Source organism: Lepisosteus platostomus, chromosome 9, assembly GCF_059453375.1.
Source record: "Lepisosteus platostomus isolate fLepPlt1 chromosome 9, fLepPlt1.hap1, whole genome shotgun sequence".
Lineage (NCBI taxonomy): Eukaryota > Metazoa > Chordata > Actinopteri > Semionotiformes > Lepisosteidae > Lepisosteus > Lepisosteus platostomus.
This window is the reverse complement of record NC_142619.1, coordinates 61,197,361-61,216,785: the sequence shown is the minus strand read 5'-3', so window position 1 is coordinate 61,216,785 and position 19,425 is coordinate 61,197,361. Positions and strand designations below refer to the sequence as shown.

Here is a 19,425-nt window from a genome sequence, read left to right as displayed (position 1 = left end):
TCTTTGTTTTATACAGGAGATAACAGATTGTGAATTGTGTCTTTCAGACATGAAGTCTCTTTAGCTGACAGAATTAGGTTGGAAAGCAGGAGGGTGGAGTTGTGATTAGCGCTCCAGATCGTTAACTGCAGGGTCATGGGTTCAGACTCTGGTTGAGCTGCTGCTGTTGTGTTTTTGAGCAGGAGCATTGCAGTCCCATCATTCCACTAGATGGCCTGCCGTCTAAAAGGGTCTCCGGATCATTGTTGTCAATGAGAATTTCTTCTCTGCTGACTTGCCTGGTAAGCTAAAAAAAATGATGAAAATGTGTTTTGAACTAGGTCTAGTAATTCTTCTTTTTGCATTTTGAGCAGGATCAGTGAAATCAAGGGACGAAAAGTGAAAATAAGATCTGTCAATGCAGCCTTGGGATGTCTGAACATCATACTGTAGATACATCTGACAAGGCTGTCATTGCTGAGCTTCAGTGTAGTATGTATTTTTTCTGGTAATTAACAGGGTTCTCATGACCTGATTGTTGAGAAGCATAGATTTACCTGCTGTGTGTGGAATGAGATTAAATACATTCCGTATTCCTTGCAGTCTCCAAAGTATTCATCCTGGCCAACACAAAATAACCTTGTCAGGAGCAGAATTATACTGCAGCTCTTTGACATTTTGTTGTATTTAAGCATCAAAGGAAAACCCATGAGCACACATTTTTCCTGTCTGCTGTGTGAGGCTCATACAATTTTATGCGTTCAAGTGATGCCAATAAAACACTTTGTTTTCACGCATGAATAGAGATAAACTGTTTTTCGCACTCAAGCACATCACACATTTCTTCTCTGCAAGTGTTTGCCTTTGAGAGGAGGCAGTTTGTCCGAATTGGGACTGACGTTCTTGTTCTGGGATAAGAACTAGACACACAGTGGAACTTTATCCTAATCCTCCTCATTACACACATCTTTCCCAAGATTGGCTACTGATCATTTCTCACTATAATAATCCCAGTGCCGACCCTTTCTTCAGCCACATCCCGCTAAACCCTGATCTTTGGGAACAGTTCCAATCCCACACAATCCCGCAGTATTACCTGATTCAAGAACAGACCACCACAGTCCCTATGTCTAATTGAAGATCTCAGGTTTTTGGTTGCTTTTAATTTAGTTTACAAAAACAAAGATCAATGGTAAGTAATTTAATTTAACAAATAAAATGAAACCTCAAGTGGTTCCAGTGTAAATCGTGCAGAGTGGGTTTTATTACTGTGAGTCATTGTCAGTTAACTACAAGGTTTATACTGTAGATGTCAATTGCAGGAAGTGAGGAAACTGCGTTTGTTTCATGCGGGTGTTGGCTCATTGTTAACTTCTGCATGTTTATTAGTAGAAAATACCAGGACCTGTGGTATGTGGAAGACCCCATTTGCTGAAGCAAGGGCTCAGGGGACTTTGACGCATAAACCACTCCATGCTCTGTATAAATAAATGGGACAGGAAGTTTCCTTGCTTTATGTAAGTCTTTTAGACTAACTGGAGCAGCTTACACTAGCGAACCTGAACAAAACCTTTTCTAAACTCTGCTTAACTAATACAGCCCTAACCCATCTATATTGTACACAAATTCCAGGTTAAAGTGGCACGCTACAAAACATCACTCAAACATTGCAGGTTAAGTGACTGTATGGTGAAATTAGTCATGAGGTCGTTTTGGCGTCCTCTGATGGCAGGCCTGTTTTTCGCCATGCCTCTGATCAGAGCCCTCTTTCACAAGTATCTTACGCATTTGAGCTGTTTTCTAAAGGTGTACTTTTGTGATTTTGTAGGATGGCTGTTTGGGAGTGCTGCGATGTTTATATTATGGGGGGGGGGGGGGGGGGATTTTTTAGAAGCTGCTTTGAAGCTGCAGATTGATTTCTCCCTCGCTAGCATCATTTCTGGTTTTGCTTCGATACACGAGTGAGGGAACCTGATCTGTCCGTAATGAAAAAAAATGGCAGCAAAAATGGAGAATTAGAGCCCAGCTGTAGTGAGCCTGGCGGATCCGCTTGGCCTGCTGGGACTCAGCAGGAGGTGGCGTGACCCTCAGTCCCTGCGGGCTGTGTGTGGGAGACTCCCCCTGTGGCAGAGAGAGGGAGCTCGTCACACTCCCTTATCTCATTACAGCCCTCATTTGCACACTCGAGTCTAATCAGATTTAATTCTCCGGAATGAGTCAAGGTGTTAGAAGAGTGTGTGTGTGTGTGTGTGTGTGTGTGTGTGTGTGTGTGTGTGTGTGCGCGAGGGGAAGAGGGATTTCCTAGCTACAGCAGGCAAAAGAAAAGGGGCTGGAACTTCAGCACTGGGCCCGGAGAAGACAAGTGATAAGCTCATCTTGGTTGCTAGGATACGCCAAATTCATAAACGGGAAGACGTGGGATATGTTCCCACTTTCCATTGACAAACCGGCACCTGGTCAAATAAAGGCCGATCAGATGTCCGCTGGCGACCAGCTCCGTGGGCGGCGAGTGGGAATGGCGCCGGAACGCAGGCATGGGATCAGGGCCAGCTCCAGTGCTGGAGCGCAGCCTCGGTTAGCAGCAGCCATCGCCTGGCACAGTAGGTCCCCCTCACCCGCTAGCCAGGAGTGGAGGGCCGGCGCACACAAACCCACTTAAAGCACGGTCTCCGCGCCTTTAAAATAATTTCTGGGGACTGATACCAACTGGGGACCAAGCCAGGTGTAAAAACCCTCCCACCCTGACTTGGTCTGTAACCCCTGTGACCCGGATTCCCCTGCAAACCTACTGTATTTCTCAAATGTCAGGAGAGCAGCGCTCCACTTCTGCCCTTAACCTTAAGGGAAGACCGTGCCTGTTTTACTGTTTAAACTATGAACCCCTCTTGGAGAGCTGGCGCTTTTCTCCTGCAGCTGTAGGGGGAATTCTGGCTCTCCTTTGCCTGGTCTAACCATAACCATTCAGCTGGTCTGCCTATCTGCCTGGTCATTGTGCTTCCTCCTCCTCTCCATCTGAAACTGTCCGTTCAGTCAGGAGTCACTCAAGGCCTGGCACCGTCCAGCCGGAGTGGTTTTGAACTTGCAGTCTGTGAACGTAGCGTCCAGTCGCACAGGGGTCAGCATTGCTGCGTCACAGGGCAAGGGGTCCGGCGTTCAATTCCAGACCCGAGGTGCAGTCTGTGTGGAGTTTGCATTTTCTCCCTGGGTTAGTGTGGGTTTCCTCTGGGAAAATTAGCCCTGGTGTGAGTGTGTGTGTGTGGGTTTGAGTGTGTGTTTGTTCTGTGTCCTGTGATGGCTCTGACTCCCCTGTGAATCTGGATTGGATGGTTTAGCTTGTCTATTAAGAGTTAACGCAAAAGACACATATCGTGCTGTAAGCTAAATGTGACGTTTCTATGCGCATCGCATCTGTTTTGTCAACTGTGTTATCTTGACGGCATAGACAATTTTAACAACACCTCAGGTTGCTTCTGCAGACAAGGCAGAAGGGAACATGATTTTAATGACACAGTCCTCGTATTTCACTTGTCTTTTTGAGGTGGAAATCATTGTGAGCTGCACGTAGAAAATAGATACAGATATTATATCAATACTTTACATTAAAGTTTTTACAAAATGCTGGTAGAGTGAAGTCTGTTGACAAACTTCGAATATGTAATTTGTTATATACAATAGCACCTTTCATAACAGCGCAGGAATATATATATGTAAAAAAATTGTTATACAGAAAATCTTACACAGCACCGGGGAGGAACCGAGATAAAAATGACATCATTAGATAAGGTAAGATTTTATTGTCCCCTGAGGGAAGATTTTTATGGACACCCAGCACACCTGTACATTTAAATAGAATGCAAACAACAAAAAGAAGAAAAGAAAAACATTGCACATTATTGTATTACAAAAAATAAGAAACACATTGCACATCACTCTATTGCACATGTACAGTATACCACATAACAACATGTAACATTTATAACACATCACAAAACATATCGCACTCAAGTGGACTGTAAGAGTCAAAATTTTAAATGTTTGTATCTGTATTCTAATAAAATTAGAAAAAATTAGAAAATTTTACATACAGTACATGTATGTTAACAGATCCCAAACCTCAAGCTCAAATGTGTCTTGGGAGATTGATCCACAGCCTATGACAGGCAGTATACTGCAGAAAACCCAGTTACAGTTCACTGTATGAACAGTTACAGGCTAGAGAAGGTCATTCAGCACATGTAGCCTGTCCATTGAAGCCTGTGTTTTGGCTTCAATAACATGAGCGGGTTTTTTATTCAATGTTCCCACATACGTTTCATATTCCCTTTGCATATACTGTAACTGTGTGTCCTGTCCTCAGATTTAAATTCACCTTCACTGGTGCGCTCCAGTTTGTCAGCTTCTCCACTGCGTGACTGAGGAAGAGCAAACAAGACCTTCGGAAAATGAGCCGAACATGTGCTTCAAACACAAGATTTGGATCAAAGATGATCCCAAAATGCCTGACCAGACTGCTTGGACTGATTTCAATAGCATCAGTCATCAGATTGAAGTTACAGAGCTGACAAGGACCACTGGTCAGTGTTACAGTATGTTGATCTTGTCTGAATTCAGATGTAATCAATTTTATCACTAGATCAATTTTTCCATCTAGTTTAAGTGGAAATAAATGTGAGATCTTCAATCCAATACCTCATCAAAAGCTCATCTTAGCAGTGTGACAAAGCAGAGAGTGCATTAATGTAATGTTAAATGCGAATTTCAATTTGGATCTTATGAAGACTTAAATTAAAACTGATGACATGTCTACATAGGATCTGACTTAGAGATACCAGAACTGTTCTGTTTCACCCCAAATACAAAGCAGAAAACGAATATCACAATTATTCATCTTATGCTCTCCTAAAAGACATTGTTATGCATTTAGTGTCTGATTAGACTGAAGTTTATTGTTGAAGCTAACCTCATTATCCAACATTGCATGTGGAGAATTTTAAATTCATTTTCTCTAACTCTGAGTAAATATTTATCCACACAGATTGCTGACATCTGTAATCAAATATCTTATATTTCTGACAGTTTCATGGGTGCACATGGTAATTTGCTGAATCTGTAATAGCTTTTGCAGTCCACCCCCTAATAATTTTATGCGTTCAGTTGCCTAATCAGATAATTCAAGGGGGACTTAAAATTAGTAATTACAGATGCAGTTCAGAATAAAACAACTGTAATCACACATCCATTTCTGTGCAGCAGTGAGATTGAAACACTGTCCTGGCAGAGGTATGGGCATGTGGTGGACTGTGACATGGGTGCACACCAGGTGTCAGGGGTGGGTGGCTCCAGAGTCACTGTTGAGCTTTTAATCTTCAGGGTCTTCACTGAGCTCCTAATGTGTTCTGCCTCTTCCGGAAATTTCAAACAAAAGCATATATATCTCACTTTCCTGTTTGACTGGGGATTGTTTTCGAGGAAAGACGCTCAGCAAATGTGCTTCTGATTTATACTGCTCAAGCTGCAGCAGAAAAAATTATACGCCTTTCAGAAGTGGTGGAGAAATTGAGACCTAAGCAATGACTGGAGGGAACAGTGATGTGGCCTTTCAAGCTCTGTGAGAAAAATGTGAGAATCTAAAATGTTGCCTTTGTATCCACAGCAGAATGAGCCAAGTTAGAAATTGTGATACCGGATATCTTAAAGCAACTTTAAGAGCGAGTCAGATATCCCATTGAGAAGAACAGTTACAAAGGAGAGGAGGGCAGAAGTAGATACAGTAATTGATCTCATCCAGCTGTTGCTTGAAAAATCCAGCGTATGGATCTGAAAGTCGTGGTAAGGCAGCTCGTTCCATACTCCCCCACACATTGGGTGAAGATGTCCAGTACACCCTGTTCTCTGTTTTGAATTCTGTAGGACAGGTCCTGGTGACTTATGTTTTAACGTCAACATGCTGTAGGAAAGGCTTGGCTCCTGTGTGGTCTTGTGCTGAACTCTTTCGATACATGCAATACTATTAATCAAAAACCTGGATTTATGAGTCTGTAGCGGACTGTGCCTCTTAATTACAATATTGCACAACGGGGAATGGAACTCTTTGCACTAAGCTGCAGTAATGCTTTGCTTTGTTTTCTGGATAATTATTATCAACACCACTGCAATACGTACAAGGAATAATGTAGGGCCTCACCCTTTGGACTGCTTTAGGTCACACAATGCTAAAATACCTGGTTCCTCCCTACTGTCTGTGGTCTAGAAAGAATTCAGCTTCTGTCCTGACGTCTTCAAAATAATTGCTTGGGCCAAGGGGCTTTCTTATCTGTTGGAAGTGAAGTTTGAAACGGCATTTAACGTAAGGCTAGGGTTACTGCAAACAGCAGACTATTGCCTTCAGACTTTGATGTGGAGCAGTGGCTAAGGACTCAAGATCTGAAGGGCTGTGCATTCAAGTTCTTGGTGAGCAGCTCAGTTACTCAGCACAAACCTGGATCTTCAGGTCATCATTGTTAATGAGAATTGGCTTCTGATTAAATAATGGATTACATTAAAAATAATTGCTGCTGAAATTTGCATAATATAACATAAAATGGTCTGTATTTTTGAAAAGGCACAATTAAGATGATTATTTCATTTTCTTATCGTGTCATATTTTCAAGTTCCTTTGTTATGCTGTGTGTCTTGTTATGTTATGCATGTACTGGGAATCTGTATTACTCTGAGGATTTACTGGCTAATCAAGAGCAGTAAATACAAACTACAAGTAAAAAATACATCTTTCAGCTCTAATTACATAAATAAAACAATAAACAGACTTGTTAACTGAATGAGAAGCTAGAAGCTTTTATTTCCTTGCTCCTTAAGGTCTTAGTTATTGGGACTGATTTGGTTTTTAATCAGCTGAGATGAATTTCTATGAAACTGATATTCTGTGAAATGCGTTTGTGCCTCATTTACTGTATATGTGTAGCCAATGAGGTTGACCTCCCCACTCTTTCTAAAGCAGTGTGAATTCCATTTAAAAAATCCACCCCACAAAATCCCCCCCAAAAGCTATTAAATTAAATACTGAGTTTAAGAAATTAGATTGTCTACTATGAGAAATAAGGCAAGTGCAGCAAGCACTGAGCAAGCCCCTTAACCCCAGCTGCTCCGGGGGCGCCATATAAATGACTGACCCTGCGCTCTGACCCCCAGCTTCTCTCCCTGTCTGTGTGTCTCATGGAGAGCAAGCTGGGGTCTGCGAAAAGATGAATTCCTCATACAAGAAATTGTATAGGGCCAATAAAGTGATGTTAAATATGAATGTTTAGTATGCCTGGGTGTGCTTAACCACTGGGAGGGCGTATATTTCTAAGATACAGCATAAACAGAGCTGTAGGCACTTTCAAGTAAGAAGTTTGTTAATTATTTTTGTGTGTTTTGTTTCTATATATTTCACAAGTGTGCTTTGATGTAGTAATTATTAATGTTGAGTAATTTCTGCGCTGGGGAACATTCATCGTGTGTGATGCCGTGAGGGGCGTTACTCTCTCCAAGCTTTTCACCTACCTTAGATGGCACACCCGAGACACGGCTCACAAGAGATCTGAATGCTGGCAGTCACCAGAACAGGGATCAGCTGTGCTTTAATATTTAGAATAAGGCCACTTTTTGTGTTCCATCACCTCATTTTAGGTGAGCATTAGTATTGGGATAAATTAAACTAGAAGTAAAATAAAGTACTACACGAAGCTTAGTACTGTATTTGGTTGTAAATCCTTTGCATGTAATTACTGCGTCAATCCTGTGACCCACTGACATCACCACACTCTTGGTTTACTCTTGTGAGTTCCTTTGCAAAGCCTTTGCTGCAGTAGCCATTTTTAGCTGCTGTTTTATTTTGGAGGCTCTGACTTCTTTCTCCTTTTCTGCAAATGAAATCCATGCTTGATTGGATTTGAATCAGGAGATTGACTTGGCCTGTCTAAAACTTTCCACTCTTTTCCCCTAATGAACTCCCTTGGATGGGTTGTGTTTTGGATCATTGTCTTGCTGCATGATGAAGCGCCAGCCTGTGAGACTGGAAGTGTTTTCTTGCACATAAGCAGACAAAATGTTTCCGTACACTTCTGAAGACATCCTGCTGCTACAGTCACTGTACATTATTGCTGAACATTATCAATGACGATGAGTGAGCCAGTTCAGGGGCAGCCATGCCCAAGCCTCAACACCAGCTCTGCCGTGTTTCACAGGTGAAGTGGTGCTTTGGATCATCTTCACCTGCCATCGTATTGCTAGAGCTTTATCTTGGTGTCATCTGTCTATAAACCTGTTTCAGAACCCAGCTGGCTCATCCCTGTACTTTTAAGCAAATTATAATCTGGCCTTTCTATTTTTGGTGCTGATGAGAGGTTTGCATCCTGCAGTGTAGACTTTAGTGTTCTGCTGTTGAAGTCTTCTGCAGACAGTAGATTGTGATACCTTCACCCCTGCACTGTGGAGGCTGTCGGAGATTTCATAGACAGTTGTTTTAGACCTTTTCTTTACAGTTCTGGTACATTTTCTATTATCAGCTGCAGTTGTTGTCCTCAGCTGATCTGGCTGTTGCTGATTGCTAAGCGCATTAGTGGTTTCTTTGTTTTTCAAGATATTCCGAATTGTTGATTTTGCTATGCCCAGTTTCTGGGCAAAGGTTCAGATTAAATTATTATTTTCTTTCAGCATTCAAATTGCTTGCTTTTCTTTCATAGATAGTTCTCTGGTCTTTGTGTTGGTTTAGGCCTGCTGACTCCTGCAGACACAGAAGAGAAGAGTAAATCCAGTTCACAGCTCTGTTATGTGCACAATCAATGCAACAAAAAACAACTGACCAATAAGAAATTCCTGGCAGCCAATTGTCTCGATTGCTATGCTCATTTGAGATGAGGTGATTGAACAGAAAAAGTGCTATTTTTCTAAAACTGTACATCATACCGTATAATCACAGCAATACCCAGAAATAAAAGGTAACATTCTGTACTTTTGCCTTATATTCATCTTTTAATCTCAAATCAATTTTTTTTATAAATTTCGACTTCATCACTGTCCCTATACTTATGGAAGGCACTACATACACACAGCTCTGCACACACAATGAAGCCCTGCTCCTGGCTGTCTGGGTGTCGCACTGCGCTGAATTCGCAGACAGCTCTTCCAGTGCTGGTGTTTCTCACCAAACACAGCTACTTTTTACTCTGCTGTGATCCCTGTTCAAGACTTTGCCAATACTGAGCTGAGATGTCTTTTCTGGCTTGAGAATTTAGCGAGCAATGATCCACTCAACAGCCAGTGTGCTGTTCACTTGGTCCAGCGCATAACTGAAAGAATGAGGAACAAAGCAATAAAGAGTGTGACTGCTCTGCTTTTAGATTCATAAGTCTGTCCAACAGATGGGCGTGTTTTTTATTGTGCAGCTGCGTCTTCATACATGCCTATGGATCCTAACCACAGGATCCTCAAGTACTTCACAATAATGAGCCCCAGGTGAACCAAACATCATTCACAAGTAAGAACTTCCCCTGTAGAGCACCTGGGTTTCAGGAACATCCCAGATTTTCTCAGCCTGGGAAGCAGTCTTAGTCATGTAATTATTGATAAGGTGAGACTGTTTTCCACATGCATTTACTTGCATTTATTTTGCACTTTTCACCCATAAGGATTCCCAAGTGCTTTTTTTCTGCACCAGCAGCCCCACCTGGGAGACACACAGAGGCCATTCTGCACCAGAGGCCCCAGTGGAAAGCAGATCAGGGGAGGAGTGACCTTGAATAAAGGGGGAACTTTAGGGAGGGCAGATTGTGCAAACCCAGGATGGAACTTAACCAAGACGGTGGGGTAAACACACTGTCACACAGTGCCTGAGAATCTTTGTTGGTCACGTAATCAGGACGTGTCTCATGTGGGGTAGCACCTCCTCACAGTGCCAAGTGTTCTTAGACACTGTAATGAGGCAGTGGTTTTGAATTTCTGGGCTAGACTTAAGTCCACCAATTACTGGTCCGCCAACACCCACAGCAACCTGGATTTCTATAGAGGTCTGCAATCCTAGGACTGCAGTCCCATCCTTGCTTAGGTTCTTGGGTCTGAGCAGGTCTGGGTACAAGGGGGAAACTCCCTAATGGGTTTCTCCATGACCGTGAGATCAGCAGCCAGTTGAATTTTGAGATCTTGGACTTTGCAAAAGGCTAGCTGTCACCCTCTTGAGCCTGTGAAGGATGAGAAACATTGTGCTAGACAGGAAAGACAGCTTCTGTATCTTTTACGAGAACCTGAATGCATTTGATGCCTTGACAGTAGTAAAACTGTACTTGCACTCTTGCAACATTTAAGGTGAATATGGAGACTACGTGTCTTGGCTGATAAGTGTGAGTGGTTCTGCTAATGCTCCAGCTCTCCATGTGGAGAGTGTTGGGTTAATGGCTCTCTGTCTTTCTCACAAATAATGGTCATCTTTACCAGCAAGAGGAGTCTTGTGAAATTGTATTCACCTTGTGCTTCCTTATTGTCCTGTGTGTCGGGAAGTGCCAGTATATGAGAACTCTCCCGATACCAGCTTTTCAATGTGCCTCTTCTAATGAGAGAGGGGATGAAGGAGGAGCTGTCTCGGAGCTTCCTGCTTTTGTGGAACTGGAAGCCTCGATATTCCTACATGATGTTGGCTGAATGATGTTAAAGTACCTTTATGGTTTGTCCTAGCTGTAAAGCATTACACATACTGTACACCTTCATTCAAGCTCACGCATGCTGAAGTTATCTAGGACCGATGATGCAACTTCAGGAAAAAAAGATTTCCTGTTTTGGTTTCTGACCTAACATTGGAAATTGCATGAGACGCACTAATTAGGGGTTGGAGTTAGTTTGTTTGTGTCTCTAGTGTTACAATATATCTTTGAAACTTGAAAAGCAAACAGATTGAAGCTTGATCCATTGACATGAAAGTCGTCTTAATAGGATAACATTTTCATCTCTCAGAATACAGAGAAAAATATCTAAGAAATCAGGTAATTAAAATTTCATTCTATTCGCTAGTATTTTAATTTTAGATTGGGCTTAGACTCTTGCTTCGTTTCTGTTCTGTAACAAATTGAAATTAATTAGAAACTAACTAGATTTTTCATATAAATGCACACATGTACTGTACATATCTAAAATACATTTTACAGTTTTTAGAATATTAACCTCTATATTATTATTTCTGGTGGAACAAGGACAAACCATTGAAGAGGATTTTGCAGAGAAATCAGAATTATAAATTATATATATATAATATCATTTGCATTTGGTGTTAATGTAACATTAATATAAGTGCTACCATTACTGTGCTATATTTTACCAGCAGTTTCCAGAGTTGTCTGTTCATTTGCTTATGTCCATTCTCCATGATTCTGACCTGACTGTGCTTCATTCTGGGTTTTGTCTGGCTGTGGCAGTTTCCACATGGTCTCAGCTCCTGCTGGAGCTCATTCCGATTCTCTCACAGGGAAAAGCCGGAGTTTTATTCCTAATTGACAGTGGAATACCACCTGGAATGCCACCTGTACAGTACGTGCTGCAGTGTTTGGCTCCTGATCTTCGCAGTGATAAGATTTTCAGGGTTTTACTCCCTATCTTATCCACGCTTATTTTCAATTCCACTGGCATCAGATTCCAGCTTATCGTACATTCGAGATCTTTCCAGTTCCGGAAGCTGCATATCCATGTAAATTGTTTCCTACCTTCGAGCTTAATCTCTAAATCCTCGCAACAGCTTGTTAAACTTTGCCAGGGTCTCGTCTGATAGTTCCACACTGCAAATCACTGTGATTGTTAGTACAGTCCACAAACAGATTTTTAACCATGTTATAACACAGCCAATATTATATGATGCTAATCGTGTTTGATAACACTGGCAGGCTGCTGATGTGATTTTATTTTCTGGCATCAGTACTGAACAGCACAGGGGTGCTGCTGTCTGTGCTGCCAGTGTTTTTGCAGTCTGGAGGTGAACACCAGGCACCCGTCTGTGCATTAACTATCTAGCCTTGCAGTGACTGCTCCTCTGAAAAAGGTTTCCTGACTTTTTGTTGAAAACATTGACAATGGTTACAACTTGTTGTCCCTAGGGCATCTCTTGGAAGTTCAGACTTGCAGCTCTTATGATTTACTTCAATTCGGCCCCTAGTACAACCGACCCTGGCCTGTGGGGTCTTGTCCGTGAGTCTTGAACTGTAGCCGGGCGCGGTGCGTGTGGAGCTGTGCACAGGACAGGAGCGCCCAGCAGGACGGGCGGTGAAGAGTGGGCACGGCGCTCCAGGTGGCGGGGGTGCGTGTGGAGAGGTCAAGCCCAGACAGTGGCGGTCCGGTGGCAGAGGGGAAAGTGACCGGACACTGGTGAGGTTTCGGCACGCCTCTTCGCTGTCCTCCTCTCTGCTGTGGTGTCGACTAGCTGACTCAGGGCTGTGCAACAGTCTTATTGAACTATTTCTCTTCCTGTATGGTGTTGTGCAGGAAGCGAGCTTGCAGGGGCATGAGCTTTTTTGCTCAGGGGTTGCTGACACACAAGTCCATTGTTAAACTGTTTCTTGCATTATTATTTTTTTTTCTGTTACCCAGATGGTTGAGTTGGTTACCCTGGTTATTTTTGGTTTGCTCTTTCTGTAGCACCTGAATTAATGTCTAGCAACTGAAATTAATGACGTTTGAGCTCTCCTGAACCCAGCTGAGATTCCTCAGTTTCGGGAAACATTATTACCATTGGACGGATCAGCGCTGCCTGTGAAGAGCTGCTAGGGCACTTTTCTTTCTGAATGAGCGTTTGAACAGTTTACTATGTCAGAAGACATGGCCCTTTGCTGAAAGCATGTTAAAAACTGGCATTGCCCGGGCGTCCTCTCTGTGATGGCAATGAGCAACAGCTTACTTTCAGACGAGAGGGACCCCTCTACAGCCTCTGCGTCTTCTCCTTCAAAAGTAGTCAATTGAAAAAAGAGACATCTTCCTCTTGAAGCACACGGAGGGATTTCCATTAATGGCCTGCTGTGTTGTCACTTGGAGACTTCTGATCAATTGAAAGTACATGTTTTAAGTTGATGATTACTAAATAACTGTTTATCTGCTTGGCTTTGACTGCTGACTGAAACTTTGTACATTTAGGGTTGCTATTCACCCTCTTATTCCTAGCTCCCAGATGTTCAGCAGATCTGCAGTGTTTATTAGGGAAGTGCTGTATAGAGTGTCACCAGACAGACTCACTTTCACTATGTTGATATGGTTCTCTGTAACCTTTGCTTTGTTAGCTGCCTTCAATGTCTGTTTGCAAATTGCACAGCAGATGTGAAACGTCCATTCTGGTTTGCAAATTCTTCAATCGTGTTCAGCATGGACCCAATGGCCATTTACAGTCATTCTCCTTAAGTACAGTACTGTGTATGTTTGTGTTTACGAGGGACAGTTTGCATGAAGTTGTTTTGGAAGTATCCTATTTTGTATTTGAAGGGAAGTTTAATCTGCTCATAATACAGTAGAGTGTAAGTCACATCTTCCTGCAATTTGTCAGGTGACTAAGGATATTTCTCCACTGCATTCTGGGAAATGTAGTTCTGTCAAGAACTCTTCCCATCTTTCCATCTTCCTGCTTCAATGCTGTTTCAGTTGCTGTGCAGCTTTTTTTCCTTTGGGCCAAAAATAACACCAGTTGTTTTCTTAGAAGTGTACTGTATGCGTATAACGGATTCAGCTTCTTCTTTATCAATCTTCATTCACAGTACTAAACGCTGCTGTCAGGACAGTCCAGGTCTGAGTGAACATCTCTTGTGAGTTTGTGTAATTAATATAATACACAAAAGTGTCAAATGAAACACAGCTATTGTTCAGAACAAATGCACAAAACTGCATCTGTTGCTTAAAAAGCCCCCCCCCCCCTCCTGATAAGAAACAGCTACTTGTATAAATGGGTGCAAAAGATCTCTTTCAGCAGCAAGAGGATGCTATAATGCAATTGTTGAAATGTTTATCTTTAAACATCTTGTCAAATTGAGGAGGTGGTGGTGCTTGTGATATGTCACACTGTGATATTAAGGCTTTATTTAAAGTCTCTGTAAGTATAATGTCAATTATTACAGTGAAAATACAACTTTGGTGTAGCTCCAAGTATTGATAAAGCAGCATCATCAATGACACGTTACTTATTTCTTTCTCTCTTTCTTGAGAGAGAGATGGCGGGGTGGCGGTAGGGCACGGTATACGGGAGATGATCCCAGTTCTTGCTGGAGACAGGAGGGGGCACTGGCAACCTGGAGGAACAGAAAGAACTGATGGACCCCAGGGAATCCAAGAGCCTTCACCCCACAGTAATAGTACTGAGGTGCTGACAGTGTGACCCAGGTGTAACGAACAGTTCTTTCCGGACCCTATGCGGACGACACAATCTGAGGAAGTGGGGGAAACACTGGGGAAACGTCATGCAGGAATACGGGGCTGAAGACAGGGGGGCGTGTCCAAAGTGCGCTGGTGCACGGGGGAGGTGTGACCGAGGCGAACAATCCAAAAGAGTAATCCTTAGAGGGTATCCAAAACACAAGGGTAAGTCCAAACCCAGGAGATCCATCAGAACAAGGAATTAAAACACGAAGGCCGGGTCGGAACCGGCAGACAGGGAACAGGAACGGGAACAGAGGTTAAAACCTTAACGGGACCAGGCGCTTCCAGGTCCCGGACTCGCACGGTACGGAAACCAGATGCAGAGCCCGGATGAGCGTCAGCGCCTGGCTTTTAAGGTGGGCTGGGAATAGGGAGCAGGTGCATAGAATACAGTCTTGAGTGAAAGGGCTGGAGCACCCTTAAGGAGGGGGGACTATAATCGTGACACCAGGGGGGCTCACATCCAGTGTGCTAGAAATTGCTGAAGGCTGAGTCTAAAATTAGGATGTGCAACGAAATTCTAGAAAAGCAGACGACGAAGTAACAAGGCTGGGCTTGCAAACAGTGAACTGGGGCGAAGGGATCAGTAGAAGTCGGACGGTCACACTTGAAAAACACAATCGTAAAGGATCAGAATAAATTAATTCCTTCATCAATTAAATCCACATGTAGGAAAATTAAGCCTAAATTATTTAATGGAGAAATTGAGAAAAAAATGTAATAGAGGGCTCCACAGAGTGTGAAAAAGGACCCAAGGTTAGAAAATAGATAAAGAGTATACAGTAAACTTCATACATTTCAGGCACAGCGGAAAAAAATAATATTTGGAATTGTGGAGGGGGAGAAAGTAAAGTGAATGATTCAAAGTGCTTTTTTAGAGGTATAGCAGTAAAACAATTGTAAGAGCTGTAGTAGAGAACTAGCTTTTATTTGTGAAATGGTAAACATGCTGAACGTGATGAGGATTTTGCAAAACATACAGTACAACTGATAATGAGGAGCTGTGGAGTATGTGGCTGCTTAAAACTAGGAGGCCACAAAGGCCTGCTGGTATTTTCCAGCTATACTTAAAGAAATGAAGGATGTTTGCTGTGTCTTGTGTCTTATCTTGTGTATTCTTCTTATTTATTGTTATTATCATCCTGTAAAGCGCTTTGAGAAGCCACCTTTAAAGGCGCTATATAAAATAAAGTTTATTATTATTATGTTATTCCTAAACACCTTTCCAGCTCTCAATTGGAAAGGGAGCTGCACTGCAGTGACCACATAACTCCTTTGTGACAGGATGCATTTTAAAACAACCCTTAAACTGTAGGACATGAATCTGTAAACTTGGCATGTCAGTGTTTGAGTGTAGAATTCTGATCAGCTGTTCAATATTAACCTGGGTCCAGAATCCAGCTTTTGAACAAATCTGTTACACTGTCCAGCTGTTCACACTGTCAGATACAGTAGTTGGCAGGAATAGTGTTTATATCGTCACCTTAATCTGCACCCATAGATTGGAGAACTGCAAATTTGACACCAATTCATGAAGGGAGACAGAACTTAATCTGACTAAATGAAGCTATAGACCAATCAGTCTTACTTTTGTTGCTGGTGATGTTATGCAATCAGTAGTTATAGCTAAACTAGAAGGATACTATACTTGACAACAGCATTTTAAGAGACATCAAAGACGGATTTAGAAAGCCACGATTTTTTAAACTTTGTTAGAATTTGTTGAATATAAGACCTTAGATAACACCATGAAATATATTGAGATTTCCTCCTCAGATTAAAAGATAAAGGATCCAAGATATTATATGGATAGAGAACTGTATGATAAACAGGAAACAGCACAAGGGCTGTAACCTCTTATGGGTTGGATGCAGTCACTGATGTGCTATGTTTTAAGCCTGTTGCTCTTCCCGATGTATTTCAAATATTTAGATTCTGATGTAGCTGGAAAACTAGTTAGATTTTCAGATGATACCACAACAGCTGGAGGGGTAATCTCAGAAGCACCAGCAGGGGAGTTACAGTACAAAGAGACCAGACCGGGCTCAATCAAGGGCAGGCACCGGGCCAGAGCAAAGTGATCCACACAGTTAGTGGAAACACGCGCTGTGCATGTTGCCAGGACTCTGGACACGAAGAGGGTCTGGGTGTTCACAGTTTGTGCATTCTCATGCGTCCTTGTGACAACACCGTGGGGATGCAGTTTACTGGGCGGAGCGGTGGCACTGTGGCTGGAAGGTTGCTGGTTCAAATCCTGCAGCCGGCAGAGGAATCCTACTCTGTTGGGCCCCTGAGCAAGACCCTTAACCCCAAGTGCTCCAGGGGCACCATATATATGGCTGACCCTGTGCTCTGACCCCAAGCTTCTCTCCCTGTCTGTGTCTCATGGAGAGCATGCTGGGGTCTGCGAAAAGACAAATTCCTCTTGCAAGAAATTGTATCTGACCAATAAAGTGATCTGATCTTATCTTATGTTATAAACAAAGCAAACGGAATGCTTGCTTATAGAGCAAAAAGTGTCAGATTCAAGTCCAGGGAAGTTAGACTTGAGCCTTCCAATGTAGACTACAGTTAAAATTGTTGTGCTCGATCGTGGTCATTGTACCACCAGGAAGATATTACGGCTTTCAAAAGACTTCAAAGAAGAGCAGCGAGGATGACTCCTGGTCTCAGGGGATTGTTGCAGACAGAAAGGTGAAGGGAGCTGATTTATTCCGTCTACAAAGGGGATTATGAAGAGACTTGATCTATGTACAGCACATGAAGTTCTAATGAGTACGGTCAGCCAAGGGGGACTTTTCTGGACTCAGTAGGAATGTACAATTGGAAACTAAACAGATATTTTTAGAACAGAAATTAGGATGTTTCTCTATGCATTTGTGTTGAGCATTTTGGAAACAGGCTTCGGACCCAGAAGGTTGAAGCCCTAAGTCTCGAGCTCCTTCAGGACATGGATACAGTTTGGATTGACATGGCTTTAAAACTAACAAATGAACAACAGTTCCCTACACTCACTGGGGCTGGGAAGCGCTGGGATAGAGACGGTGTTCCTCTGGGACTGGGGCTGGGAAGCACTGGGAAGCACTGGGATAGAGACAGTGTTCCTCTGGAACCAGGGGTGGGAAGTGCTGGGATAGAGAAGGTGTTCCTACAGGACCGGGGCTGGGAAGCGCTGGGATAGAGACAGTGTTCCTACAGGACCGGGGCTGGGAAGTGCTGGGATTGAGACAGTGTTCCTACAGGAAAGAGGCTGGGAAGCACTGGGATAGAGACGGTGTTCCTACAGGACAGGGGCTGGGAAGTGCTGGGATGGAGATGATGTTCCTTTGGGACCAGGGCTGGGAAGGTCTGTTTAACCTTTCCAATATTGCTAAGCCAGGATATTATACAGTAGATTGTAGGCGACAGACTCGACATTTGCGCGCCCCACCCCCACCTAAAGCTGAATTTGTTTGAGAGCTCACAGGATTTAAACAACTGTGTTCTCCGGAATTGTTTCATTAACAATAGTCCCTTCCCAAAGCAGACAGGAAGCGCTGTGTCAACACTGCCGTTCTGCGTATTGTCGGCCTCGCGTTCTCTCCCCGGCCCAGGGTTCTGTGTAATCATCTCCAGAGTGCATGACAGGTCTTCCTGTGTTGTTTTCCAGGACAACCAGGCAGTAGAGATCGTGCCGTCTCCCTCGCTGGACGTCTTCTCTCCCGAGGAGGAGGACAACCCCTTCGAGTTCGTGGCGACTGCGGTCACCAGGAAGCCCTGCTCTTTAGACATCTGCAGACTGTCGTCTTCCAAGACCGGTGAGTGGACCTTCTCAAATCACGGCTAGGCCGGTGGCCTTCATCACTCCTGCTGAAGCGAGGGTGAGAGAAACAGGCTTGTTTTCTTTGAAAAAATAAGTGGGGTACTTCTAAATAGGAGTCTAAAGCTTGCGGGCCAGCAGTAACTTGGGCAGTGTTATAGATTTGAGAAATTATGCCTTTTTCTACAGAGCTGTGCGAGCTATCTTCAGCTGTAAGTGAAGCAGCGATGTTTATGATTGCTGTTGCGAAATGTACAATTTGTACTGTTTATTTAAAATACACGTTTGTCACTGTGTTTCTCGATGGAGTAGAGTGAGTAAGTTCACAGAATGTGCTTTACTGACATTACTAATGAATGTAGATAAAAATAATATCAATACTTAAATACCAGCATGGGATAAAAAAACGTTTTGTTTTAGTGTCTGGCTGCCGTGCCTTAGTTACGACTTATTGAAGATTTTTGCTATGTAGAAACTTTTTGCTGTATTTTTGAGGTCGAGTGTTTAAGATGCTAGAGGTTTGCTTCAATAATGTAAAATATGGCAGTTCGAAAAACGCTATGGTTGGCGTCGATGTTCCTGAAAAGCTCTTGTAAGCCTTGTTCTGGTAAGGAAGCGATGAGTTGCTTCCCTGCACCGTCACACAAGGAAGACTGGTTTCTCAGAGGAGCACTTTCACAGGAAGCACCCCTCCTCCTCCCCCTGTGAGCGCCAGCTCTGCGAGTGTGGAGACCTGCACACGTGAGACAGCCCAGCGAGTTCTGAATCCCCCCCCCAGGGTCACTGGGGGAGCTCAGGGTGCGAGCCTGTCTCTCTCTAGGACTCCCTTCACGCTCCTTTCATTTCCCGTTCTTGTGCTCCCTGAGACGGGTCGGTCCTCCTGCTCGCCAGTCCCCGGGGGCTCCTCCCCCAGCCAGAGAAGAGGGAATTCGCTGTGCAGACGTCCTCCTTCCACGTTCTCCTGGGAGAGGATTGCTTGATGGGCGCTTGAGGAGCCTGGCAGAGCAGAGGGTGGAGCCCCCGCCAGTGGCTCGAGGTGGCATTTCGGTCTTTTCCCTGCGCCTCCGCGAGGCAGGAAGGACATGCAGAAGCAACCTGGGTGTGAAGGACTGGGGAGGGAGATCCTTCCCGTTGCTGTTCATCAGTGTCGTGTGCTTCCAGCATCTACTGTATCATATTTCCAAAATTCAGCAGCCAGAATCCTGACCAGGTCTAGTGCAAGTGATCACATTACTCCT

General features: G+C 43.5%; 1 protein-coding gene across 1 annotated transcript in view; it reads left to right on the top strand.

Moving 5' to 3' along the window:
• Nucleotides 1-19,425, top strand: part of anks1b (ankyrin repeat and sterile alpha motif domain containing 1B) — a 334,903-nt gene that overhangs the window by 167,326 nt on the left and 148,152 nt on the right. Inside the window, exon 10 of the mRNA XM_088646015.1 lies at nt 18,038-18,185. Coding sequence (XP_088502141.1) covers nt 18,038-18,185 — 148 coding nt within the window. The remainder of the gene's footprint in view (nt 1-18,037; nt 18,186-19,425) is intronic.